General features: G+C 39.2%; 1 protein-coding gene across 2 annotated transcripts in view; it reads left to right on the forward strand.

The window, feature by feature from the left end:
• Window positions 1–536: 536 nt before the first annotated feature.
• Window positions 537–12295, forward strand: part of METAP2 (methionyl aminopeptidase 2) — a 28760-nt gene continuing 17001 nt past the window's right edge. Inside the window, exons 1-3 of one of the 2 annotated variants that reach the window (XM_047065937.1) lie at window positions 537–752; window positions 2545–2652; window positions 11053–11118. In XM_047065937.1, coding sequence (XP_046921893.1) covers window positions 602–752; window positions 2545–2652; window positions 11053–11118 — 325 coding nt within the window. In that variant the 5' untranslated portion in view covers window positions 537–601. The remainder of the gene's footprint in view (window positions 753–2544; window positions 2653–11052; window positions 11119–12295) is intronic. The other variant, XM_047065938.1, reaches the window with a different exon arrangement.

The following is a 12295-nucleotide window of genomic DNA, read 5'->3' on the forward strand; positions in this document are numbered from 1 at the left end:
GTCCTCTTACTTGACTTCCTAGCAGCACTCTGCGGTTAATCACTCCCTCCGTGAAACGCTGTTTTCCCTTGCCTTCTCTAATAATAAACGCCTCTTCAGTCTCCTTTGCAGGTTCATCACCGTAAGTGCTTGGACAGCCTCGTCGTGAACTGTAACTGTGAAAAACAACGCAGTCCTTCTGAGTCCTAAAAAAAAAAAAAAAAAAAAAAAAGGTGTACAAGTGAACACATTTTGGGGCCCTCTTCTCGCTTTCGGCACGCTTCATAAATCCGCTAATATGACTTTTCGGTTTCAGCACAGACGTCCCTCTCTCTTGAGGGCTGGGCAAGCACAGGCATTCAATGTGCCCGGGGAATGCCCGGGGACAAAAAAGGTGTATGAGGCAGCCCCACTAGCACTTTAGCAGCCACAGTCCAGCGCTCCTCCTCAGCCTCGCCCAACACCCCTTAGCGCGCGATTCGCGCCGTCGAGTCCTCCGACATCCCAGCATTCCCTGCGCTCCTACCATCGAGAGCAGCTTCCGGCGTCGCTCGTGTAGGTGGGTGAAGAAGGAGCGGGCCCTTGCCGCTCTGTCTCACTGTCTCGCGCTCTCTCGGGCAACATGGCGGGTGTGGAGGAGGCAGCGTCCTCCGGGAGCCACCTGAATGGCGACCTGGATCCAGACGACAGAGAAGAGGGAGCTGTCTCTACGGCTGAGGAGGCAGCCAAGAAAAAAAGACGGAAGAAGAAGAAGAGTAAAGGGGCTGCCACAGGTAAAGGGAGTTTTGTATGTTCCCAGTCCCCGCCAGGGATTGCCGAACGGCTCGGCCCAGGCCCGGCAGGGGTGACAAGAGACTGGGGGACTCGGAACACTGCACTGGACTGATTCCCAGGACTGTGTGTTGAAATCGGACTACAGATTCCCAATCCCGGGTGGAGGCGGCTTCTCTTTAGCTGGGACTAGAGAGTTGGTGGGGGTGGGGTGGGGGAGAAAAGGGTGCTTCAGCCTGTGGTGAGGTAGTTCTGGGGTTGCTGGGCCCTTATAATTGCCAGAACTCAGCTCCCACCCATACATACCGTGCAACGAACTTGAAGCTGTGCACAGGGCCGAGCTCTACTACCCTCCTCGCGGTGTGCCTTCCTCAAAAATCCGTTCTGACCCGGACTGTCGCCTCTTTGCTGAAGCAACCTGGAGCATGTTTTCGTCAAGGATAGGAGAGGAGTGGGCAAATCTTAGTGCCTTGACTGCGCCTCCCCCCACCTTCCTGGTTTACAGAAGGATTTTTGTTGCGGGCTACACTTCTGGGTGTGTGTATATGTGTGTTTGCCCACGCGCTCATGTCACTGAGTAGTAATTGCAGAATATATGGTAGTGGTGCGAATTTTCACCTGCCTCATCCCATAGCATCACCAAGCTTCAAGGCTTTTAGGTGTGAATTATGATGCCATTTGCCGGCAGTCCAGATAGAATAATCTGTGGGTTGGAATTGAACTTCTTTAAATCCATTGGTAAGGTAAGGAAAACAGCTGAAAGTTTACACTTGGATTACATTATGAGTTAGGAACTTAAAATATTTTGAGAAGTCGGTGTTTTTGTTGTACGTGGTCCTTCATTTTAGGGAAAAAAATGTTGTACCTGTTTCTAAAATCAGCCACACAAAGATTGAGGGACCAATGGAGAGGCCACAAGTGATGAAGGTGAAGTGGAGACAGGTTGGAAAGGGTTAATCTATAACTTTATGAAATTTTGATTAAATGGGAGTTGAAAAGGGAAAGTTGTGGGTGCTGAGACACTTCAAGAGAAAGTTTAATCCCTGGACATAAGTCGGCTGTTCCTGGCTTTCGGATGAAATCCAAACTCTTCAGTTTGTCCATTCAGGTGTTCAGTAGACTGACCCTAATATATTTTAAGCAGTTGTATCTCTCAATATGAACCCTCTACAGTAGCCAGAATATCACTTCAGTATGTGCTAAGTGGGAATACTATCCCTTTATACACACAGCTATTGCTCCTACAGCTAGATTGTTGTAATCACTTGGGTGAGGTGGGGGGAGCTGGTCTTGTGCTGTTCAAGAATTTAGGTTTTATAGTAATGGAATTATCTTTTCCTATTTGTTTTGATTTTACCCATCCTGGCTTGGCAACTTCTTCATGAAGATTTGAAGTTCCCAGTGTCTTGTACAAATCCTCCTCTTGCTAAGACCTTCAGCATTTACTACCTATCTTAAGTACCTGTTTGGTTAATAAAGTGTTTGCTGTAGTCAAATTGTTAAGTACTTTAAAAAGTGAAACAACTTAAGGCTAGGGACCAACTCACATTTTCTTTTATTGTTTAGTTACTAGTACAAAGAAGGTGTAATGGATAGTTTATTGAATGGACAATGCTACTTAGATGTGGCAGATTTTTGTTAAGTAAATTCGATTATGTTCCCAATAACGTTTCTGTTTTTGTTTCCTGAATACTTATCAGATGGGAAAGGACTTGTGTGTTCTCCAGGATCCTTAGAACATATTCAAATTGGAAAGTATCTTTATTAGATTTGACTTATGTTATATTTGATCAGCAGGGCAACAGGAACCTGATAAAGAATCAGGAGCCTCAGTTGATGAGGTAGCAAGACAATTGGAAAGACAAGCATTGGAAGAGAAAGAAAGAGATGATGACGATGAAGGTAAATGGTAAATTTGATTTTTGTGGTTAGAAAAGCAAGAAAATATGATATTCTTTAAACAAAATCTGCTTGTGTCCATATAGTTTGTGATTCTCTAATGTTTTACTTAATTAATTGACATTAAAGCCTCAATCTCACAGATAAAAAAGAAAAGGTATTTATAAGTAACTCTTAAAAAGTGGGATAGGTTGAATGACTGCTCAAATAACACAGATCTCAACTTTTAAAAATGTACTTGGTAAAATACCAAGTAGTGGGTATCAAGATGAAATAAAAGGACTGTTTATTCAACTAACATTTATTGAGCAACTAATATGTACAAGGCGCTGTCTTTGAATACTTTCACATGTGTTCTCGTTTTACCTTCACAAAACCAAGCAAAGTAGGTGCTCTTTTCAGGAAATAATAGTTATGTCATTTGCCCAGTGTGACACAGCTATGTGTAGAACCAAAAGTTTCAAACCTAGCACCTGATTCCAAGTCTATTCCTTTACTCTGTATGAAAGCTCCCTCTCTTTATTTTCAAAGACTATATGGAGTGCCTCTAAACTCTATTACAAATTTCCCAACCCTAGCTTCTTGCCGTATGTTGGTCCTATAAAATTTCTTTAAAGACAAAAACTGTTGGAATTCTAACAATTGATGTTATCAGTAAGACAGTGGAGGCAGTATTTGCTAAGAGAACTTATTCCACAAGCTTTTTTGGCAGAAAGGGAGATGAGATTTTCCCATTCTTAATTGTACCGTTGTGACTTGCTGCTCTTCCTCAAGCACTGCCAACTTGGGCTTGTGCCTTATAATCCTTAGCAACACAAAAGCTTGCTGTACTTTAATTATTGTGTTAGGATAAGGCCGAGTAGTTGTCTCTCCTTTAGAAAGATAAACTCTATGTCTTCAAGAAGCTTATAGTCAAAATTTGGTGGGAAATATGCCAAGGTTCAAGGGAATAGTTAGCTCTTCCTTAAGCAAATCTCTTGTCCATTTTACCTTCGTTTGTGCTTCAAATTATGACCATATTTTGAGCTCTTAGCAAGAAAGAAACTGTTAAATTCAAGGTTATATAATAGATTGCTGTAGGCCTGTGTAGAATATCAAAATGTTAATCTTGAAGAGCGTTCCTTGTTTCATTGCACCTCTGCAAAGTTGTGTGAATCTCTTGACATTGAAGGAGAAAAGTTTGATTGTCGGATTGGAAATCATCAATGTTTTAAAGACAATTTTTGGAGTATTGGTTTTCTCTAATTGAATTGTTTGCCTAATTCGTTTCAATAATAGTAATTATTGAAATGAATTAATAATTAGTACTAATTCATACTAATTAGTAGTACCAATTAATAGATTAGTACTACTTATCTATTGTGAGAGTTGTTTGAGAGGATAGAAAGTTAGTATTTCAGAATCTTTGTACTAAAGAAAAACTGATAGTGGGATGGAGAGACAAAGAGCGGAAAAGATACACTGAAAGCTTATTGGAATTTGGAGATGGAATTGCGGGCTCAATGATGAAGGAACACTCTTTGGAAGGAGTGGGACTTGAGTGAATGAAACCAAACAGAAGAGACCACTTTGGGGCAGAACAATGCTGAGAATGTATTCAAGATGTAGTGAATAGTGCAGACCAGCCATATGAGATGATTTGTTGAAGGAGCCTTGGAGCATTTTTTTTTTTTTAATTTTTTTTTCAACGTTTATTTATTTTTGGGACAGAGAGAGACAGAGCATGAACGGGGGGGGGGGGCAGAGAGAGAGGGAGACACAGAATCGGAAACAGGCTCCAGGCTCTGAGCCATCAGCCCAGAGCCCGACGCGGGGCTCGAACTCACGGACCGCGAGATCGTGACCTGGCTGAAGTCGGACGCTTAACCAACTGCGCCACCCAGGCGCCCCTTAAAAGAATGTTATAGGGGAGCCTGGCTGGTTCAGGCCATAGGGCATGTGACTCTTGGTCCTCGGGGTCGTGAGTTTAAGTCCCACATTGGGCATAGAGCTTACTTAAAAGATAAAATGTTAAAGAAAAGAGAAGAATGTTATAAAAATAATTTAATCTTTATATATATGCAGGGTTGCTAGAGGAAATATACAGGAAAGGCTTGGAAATCATTTTGGAGGGCACTTAACAGCTTAGGCATGTGTTAATGATGATTTAAATTAGTGGGCATAAATGAGAATGGAAAGGAATGGTTCATTGGAATAGTGGTTGTGGAAGCAGAATTCAAAGGATGCAAGAGACTTTCAAACTGGGGAGAAGGAAGAAGAGGCATTAGTAGATTCTAGAGGTTTGAACATGGGTGACAATGTTGGTGCTGTTCACTGAAATGGTGAAGTAGAGAGGGAGAGTGGGTGGGGATTGGAGGAGGGAATTTGTAGGCAAAGGAGAAGGTATTGTGTTTAATTTTAGATGTGTTTAATTTGACACTGGAGTATTGGTGTGAAAAGTTAGTCCCATGGGCAATTGGCAATGTTCTAGAAGTAATTCAATAAAGTTTTAAGTTAAGTTTTTAAAAAAAATTTTTAAGTATTTAAGTCCAGCGCAGGACTTGAACTCATGACCTTGAGATCAAGACCTAAACAGAGCTCAAGAGTTGGACCTTTAACCAACTGAGTCACCTGGGTCCCCTAAGTCAAGTTTATTAAGGTATAATTTGCCTAGGACTATATTCACCATTTTCAAAAAATACACTTTGTTTTCGAGAAGTTTTACTTGGGGTTCATAGCAAAATCAAGCAGAAGGTACAGAGATTTCCCATGTACCCCCTACCACTACACATGCACAGCCTCTCCCATTATCAACATCCCCCACTGGAGTGGTGCATTTGTGACAGTGGATGAACCTACATTGATATATCATTATTATGCAAAGTCCATAGTTTATATTAGGGTTTACTCATGATGTTGTACGTTCTATATATTTGCCCTTTATGAGTAATCGTTTGATGGGGCGCCTGGGTGGCTCAGTTGGTTGAGCATCTGACTTAGGCTCAGATCATGATCTCACCGTTGATGAGTTCGAGCCCCGTGTTGGGCTCTGTACTGACAGTTCAGAGCCTGGAGCCTGTTTCAGATTCTGTATCTCCCTCTCTCTGTTCCTCCCCTGCTCACACTCTTTCTCTCAAAAAAATAAAAAATAAAAAATAAAAAAATAAAAAATAAATGGTAAGTATATCGTTTGGTGAGTTTTGACAAATGTACGCATTTGTGTTACCACAACCAGGATGTAGACCATTTTCTTTTAATGTTTGTTTATTTTTGTGAGAGAGAGAGAGAGACAGAGTGACAGAGTGCAAGCAGGGGAGGGGCAGAGAGAGGGAGACACAGAATGTGAAGCAGGCTCTAGGCTCTGAGCTGTCAGCACAGAGCTTGACGCAGGGCTTGAACTCATGAACCAGGGCTTGAACTCAGGAGCTGTGAGATTATCACCTGATCCGAAGTCGATTGCTTAACCAATGGAGCCATCCAGGCACCTCAAGGTGTAGACCATTTTCATTTAACATTTCCATCTCCACAGAAAAGTTCCCTTGTACCCCTTGAAGTCTGTTCTCTGCTCTATACCCTGATCCCTTGAAACCTTTGATACATTTTTCTGTTACTGTAGTTTTTTCTACAATATTATATAAATGGAATTATTGTAGTGTGTGGCTTGTTTGGCTTATTTCCCTTAGCATGATAATCTGAGTCATCCAGTTGTAGCATATGTGTCAGTAGTTCATTACTTTTTATTGCTGAATAGTATTCCAAATTCGTTTATCCACTTACTAGTTGATGGATATTTGGATTGTTTCTAGTTTTTGCCTTATGAATAAAGTTACTGTCAACATTTGTATACAAGGCTTTGTGTAGACATTTTCATTTCTCCTGAGTAAATACCTAGGAGTAGGTTTGCTGGTCATATGGGAAGTATATGTTTATAAGAAACTATCAAACTGTTACTTAGAGTATCTGTGTCATTTTGCTTTCTGGTCAGCAGTGGTTGAGAGTTCCAAGTGCTTTGAATCTCTTAAGCATTTGGTATTGTTAATTTTTAAATTTTAGCTTTCTGACAGGTGTGTAGTAGTATATTATTGTGGTTTTAACTTGCATTTCCCTAATGATTGATGATGTTGAACATCTTTTCATGTTTTTGCCTTTCATATATGTTTGGTGAAATGTTCACATCTTTTGTCCATTTTTCAATTGAGTTATTTGTTTTACTGAGTTATAGTAGTTCTCTATTCTTGATACAAATTCTTTATCTGATAAATGTTTTAATATTTTCTTTCATGTTAGTATTGTTTGCAGCAGAAAAGATTTTAATTTTGATGAAATCCCATTTTATTTATGGGTCATGTTTTTTGTGTGTTATCCAAAAAGTTAAATAATTGCTGTCTCTATGGTCATGAAGATTTTTTCTTATGTTCTCTTCAAGAAGTTTTATACATTTTTATTTTTATTTATTTATTTTAAAGAATGGAAAGTTTTGTTTTTTTTAAAAATCTTTATTTTTGAGAGACAGATAGCATGCAGGTGAGCAGAGATGGAGCAGAGAGAATTTTGAGCAGGCTCCACACTGCCAGTGCAGAGCCGGATGTGGGGCTTGAACTCATAGACCATGAGATCACGACCTGAGCCAAAATCAAGAGTTGGGACATTGAACCAACTGAGCCAACCAGCCACCCCAAGAAGTTTTATATATTTTTAGCTGTTATGTTTAGGTCTATGATCCATTAGAATTCATTTTTGTATATAGTGGAAGGTAAGAATTAAGGTACCTTTTTTTCTTGCATATGGATGTCCAGTTGTCATTCAACAAATGTTAATTGATTTGGACATGGTGCTAATCCAGTAATAAATATGAACAGTCTATACCTGTTAAGAATATCCTGGGATGCTGTGAAAGACTTACAAAAACATAAGTTGTGGGGCACCTGGGTGGTTCAGTGAGTTAAGCGTCGGACTTCAGCTCAGGTTGTGATCTCACTGTTCATGAGTTTAAGCCCCTTGTTGGGTGCTGTGGTGACAGCTCAGAGCCTGGAGCCTGCTTCCGATTCTGTGTCTCCCTCTCTCTGCCCCTCCCCCGCTTGCATTCTGTCTGTCTCTCAATAAATAAACGTTAAAACATAAAACATAAAAATAAACATTAAAATCAAAAATTTAAAAAACCAAAAATCAAAAATAAATAAACATTAAAAAAAAAACATAAATTGTGGCATGGTATAATGCATGGGAGTATAAACATATATAGTTGAGTATTCGGATCCAGGCTCTACTACCCTTCTGGCAATAAACAGTTGCTATTATTCCACACCGAATACAGACCTTGAACATTGGATAAAGTAATTAGCCTCAGAAGAATGAGTATCAAAGGAGGAGCTTCTTCTTACCTCATTTTCAAGATAAAGAAACCATGGTAGAGAGAGGCTAAATAATTTGCCTAACATCACACAGCTGGAAGGACTTTTAGGGTGTATTTAAAACTGGATATATATCTTGAAGCATTTGTTTTAGGTTGAGTGTAGTGTTATTTACCAGTATGCTAGACATTGAATGTTCTTCCAGAGTAAAGACCATCTTGTTTGCTATTTTACTCCTTTTACCTATTTGAGAAGTCAGCAAATTATTATTATTATTTTTTAATGTTTGTTTTTGAGAGAGAGAGAGAGCGTGTGCACACATGAGTTGGTGAGGGGCAGAGAGAGAAGGAGACACAGAATCCAAAGCAGGTGCCAGGCTCTGAGCTGTCAGCACACAGCCCAACATGGGGCTCAAACTCATGAACCATGAGATCGTGACCTGAGCCAAAGTCGGATGCTTAACCGAGCCACCAATCCCTAAGCAAATGTTTATTGAATGAATGAAAGTTACTATTAAAATTGTAGTGCAGAATATGTGAATTAGTGTTTTCTTTTTTCATTATTTTTTTTTTTTTTAGGGCACCTGCAAGCAGGGGAGAGTGGTGGAGGGGGAGGGGAAAGGGGGTGAAGGAGGGAGAACCCTGGGATCATGACCTGAGCTGAAATCACTAGTCAACCACTCAACTGACTGAGGTACCAAGGCACCCTGAAAGTTGTCTTTTCTAAAAAAAAGAAAAAAGAAAAAATTCATGTTAGGGGCTCCTGGATGGCTCAGTTTATTGTCTTGATTTCGGCTCAGGTCATGATCTCTAGTCAGATCAAGCCCTGCGTTGGGCTCCGCTCTGACAGCGTGGAGCCTGCTTGGGATTCTCTCCCTTCCCCTCCCCTGCTCATATGTGTGTGTCTCAAAAATAAATATGTCTCATATGTCTCAAAAATAAATAAACATAAAAAAATTATTTTACTGTTATTTTTCTTGAGCTTTTGAATCTAGAAACCAGTAATGCATAAGTTGGCAATGTTTGTGTTCCCACTGTGTTTCCATGTTTCCTGTACCCAATTTCATGAGGTTGAGTGAACATAAGAAATTGCAAATTTCTGGGGCGCCTGGGTGGCTCAGTTGGCTAAGCATCCGACTTCAGCTCAGGTCACGATCTCACAGTTCGTGGGTTCGAGCCCCACGTCGGGCTCTGTGCTGACAGCTCAGAGCCTGGAGCCTGTTTCAGATTCTGTGTCTCCCTCTCTCTCTGACCCTCCCCCGATCATGCTCTCTCTCTCTCTCTGTCTCAAAAATAAATAAACGTTGAAAAAAAAATTAAAAAAAAAGAAATTGCAAATTTCTAAGTCAAAAATTGTCAAATATTGGCTGTTTTCTATCACTCAATCCATTAAAGCCCTATATCATGTTACCTCCTTCTTTGTTAAATTGCTGTTTCCTATTTCTCATTTAGATGAAAATAAGTAGGATAAAATAAGCGAAAAGAACATTCATTTGTTGAATAGAGTGAATATTTATCATATGCTTAGTCCTGTGCCTTAGTTTAAGAAATGGTGTATAATCTTTAAGGAGCTCACAGACAAGTAGGGTCATTGTAGCTCCCTTATCATTTTGCAGACAAAAAAAAAGATTATAATTTTGTGTGATAATTATAATAGAAGAATATAGGTGGTAGCATGGTGAGATAATTTATGACTCCTGCTTATCATTCTGGGAGTAGAAAATTTAAGCATTCGTTTGACATTGTTTTATGAGTGTGGATTTCATGATCTAAAATTATTGATGCTAGCCATGAGTTACTGCCACTAGGGGAAACATTTAAAAGAAGACTATATGGTGAACATACTATTAAACTGTCAACTTCTAATTGTTGCCACAGCTTCCTATTCATCCCTGTTTCATAGCATTGTGATTTGTGGGTAGATTGGCATACTTCATGACTTGAAATTTATTGAGCAGCCTTTTTAGAAATTCAGAAATTCCAGTCTATTTTTTGGTATCCTTTATTTAAAATGTTTTAAGTCACTATTTATTTAATCTTGGCCATAATAGTATCCTTTATCTTTTCTCCAAGAGAATGGCATGGGCTTCATAAAATATTGTTATAAAAACTAACAGATAGTGGTTACTTTAGTTACTCTTTTGCCAACTATTTTTTCAGATAGTTCTTAATCTCCATTTTTGGGCATCAGGTTCTTTTGAGAACCTGACAACTGAACCTGGGAAAAGCATATATACCCTCTGATTTTTGTGTACATTTGACCCAGAAGAACTCTTTCTTTAATAACAACTATACAGGAAAATATATTTAAAAATTTTTAATTTTTTAAATTTATTTTTGAACAAGAGAGAGCACAAGTGGGGGAGGGACAGAGAGAGAAAGAGGGAGACACAGAATCTGAAGCAGGCTCCACGCTTGGAGCTGTCAGCACAGAGCCTAACGCGGGGCTCAAACCCATGAACCGTGAGATCGTGACCTAAGCCAAAGTCAGATGCTTAACTGACTGAGCCACCGAGGTGCCCCAGGAAAAGATATTTTAAAATATGACCCCCTAAATATCCCTGCCTGGATTAGGAATCAGGTGATATATTCTTGGTCCATTTCTGCCATTATCAGTTAGGATTACCTTGAGCATGTCCATTAAACATTCCTTGTTTTACCTCTTAAAGTTGCTTTGAGGATCACTTGAGGTCATGAAATACTAACCTGCAAAGCATATGTAAACAAACTAGTAATATTTTAGGTGAAGTCACCCAGTCATTAGCATTAAACTAACACTGGTTATTTTTCCTAGTTTTTGAAAAAGAGTGTTAATATACTTTTTATTCTTAAAAATACCTTTTTCAATAATTCTTTTATTAGAGTGAGTCAGAGTTTCCTTAGTGCTTTTGATTATGCAAACCAAATTTTGATACATTAGCATTATATAGAATTCTGTTCTAAGAATATTGGATCAACTCTGTTGTATGCTATTTAAGATGCTTTGTGTGTGTGTTACTTGTCTGCTTATGCTTGTTTTGTCTCTCTGTTTCTGAGGTTTAAATAAATGTGTACTTGAAATGGTCTTTTCTTAGATGGAGATGGGGATGGAGATGGAGCAGCTGGAAAGAAGAAGAAAAAGAAGAAGAAGAAGAGAGGACGTTAGTATCTTAAGTTGGTCTTAAAAAACTTGAAGTGTTTGTTAACCAGCTGGTTTGAAGAGTAGGTTTGAAGTTGCTTAAGATCCTAGTGTATGTCAGGGAAATAAATTTAGGCTTAACAGGAGTAGAATTTAATGAAACAACTATTCTTTCATTTAATAGTCCTGTTGGTATTTTCTTTACCTATTGTTGAGATAAGGGATGTTAATAATAAGTTGGTTGCATTTTACCATAATTTAGGTATGAGTTTATCATTTAAAACTTGAATAATGCAAATAACAATTCTTTCAGGGATGACTAAAGTGATGCCACTGTGTGGTAATAGGGTAAACATAGTTGGCAGTTCACCTGCCAGCTTTGAAATTACAAGATTCTTGATGAGTATTTAATGAGGATTCCCATTATTTAAAATTTGTGCATATGGTAAAATGTTACTAATGACGTATTGCACTATTTCATATTATTTAAAATATGATCCTACTTGCGTTTTGTTTTATTTTAAATGGCAAATCAACATCTTCAGGGACCTGGAATTCTATTAGGGAGACCAGGGGGAGAATGTATAGTATTGGGGAATAAATGTTGGGTTGGGTTGAGAATCAGAACAAGTTCTAATCTTGGATGCCCTTTGGGCTATTAGGGAACATTGAATGTCTGGTTGCACCTTTCTTTAAATCTTTCAGGCGAAAATTTTATGAATTAGAATATTGGGGCTTGACTCATTTTTATCTCTGTGTTGAGAGAAATACCTTTTTTAAGAAAGCTTTTGGCTCTGCCAGCATTTTTCCTGATGGGTCTCCAGATGAAGATAGGATAGCCTTCTTTCTATTCAGGCATCTACTTTTGTTAGGTCCTTCTACACATAGGATGTCAGTTCTGTCCCTAGCATAGTCTGTATTAAAAAACAAAAATTTTTTTAAAGTTTATTATTTTTGAGAGAGAGAGCAAGCAGGGAAGGGGCAGAGAGACGGAGACACAGAATCGGAAGCAGGCTCCAGGCTCTGAGCTGCCAGCACAGAGCCCGACATGGGGCTCGAACTTACAGACCATGAGATTATGACCTAAGCTGCAGTCAGCCGCCCAACCGACTGAGCCACCCAGGTGCCCCCATAGTCTGTATTTAATGAGCATAGGCTACCTATGTTCTAGAAGTCTTCCAGGGATTATGATATCATAT

Source organism: Lynx rufus, unplaced genomic scaffold, assembly GCF_022079265.1.
Source record: "Lynx rufus isolate CCGP_SWC_20201006 ecotype Redwood Valley unplaced genomic scaffold, mLynRuf1.p SCAF_7, whole genome shotgun sequence".
Lineage (NCBI taxonomy): Eukaryota > Metazoa > Chordata > Mammalia > Carnivora > Felidae > Lynx > Lynx rufus.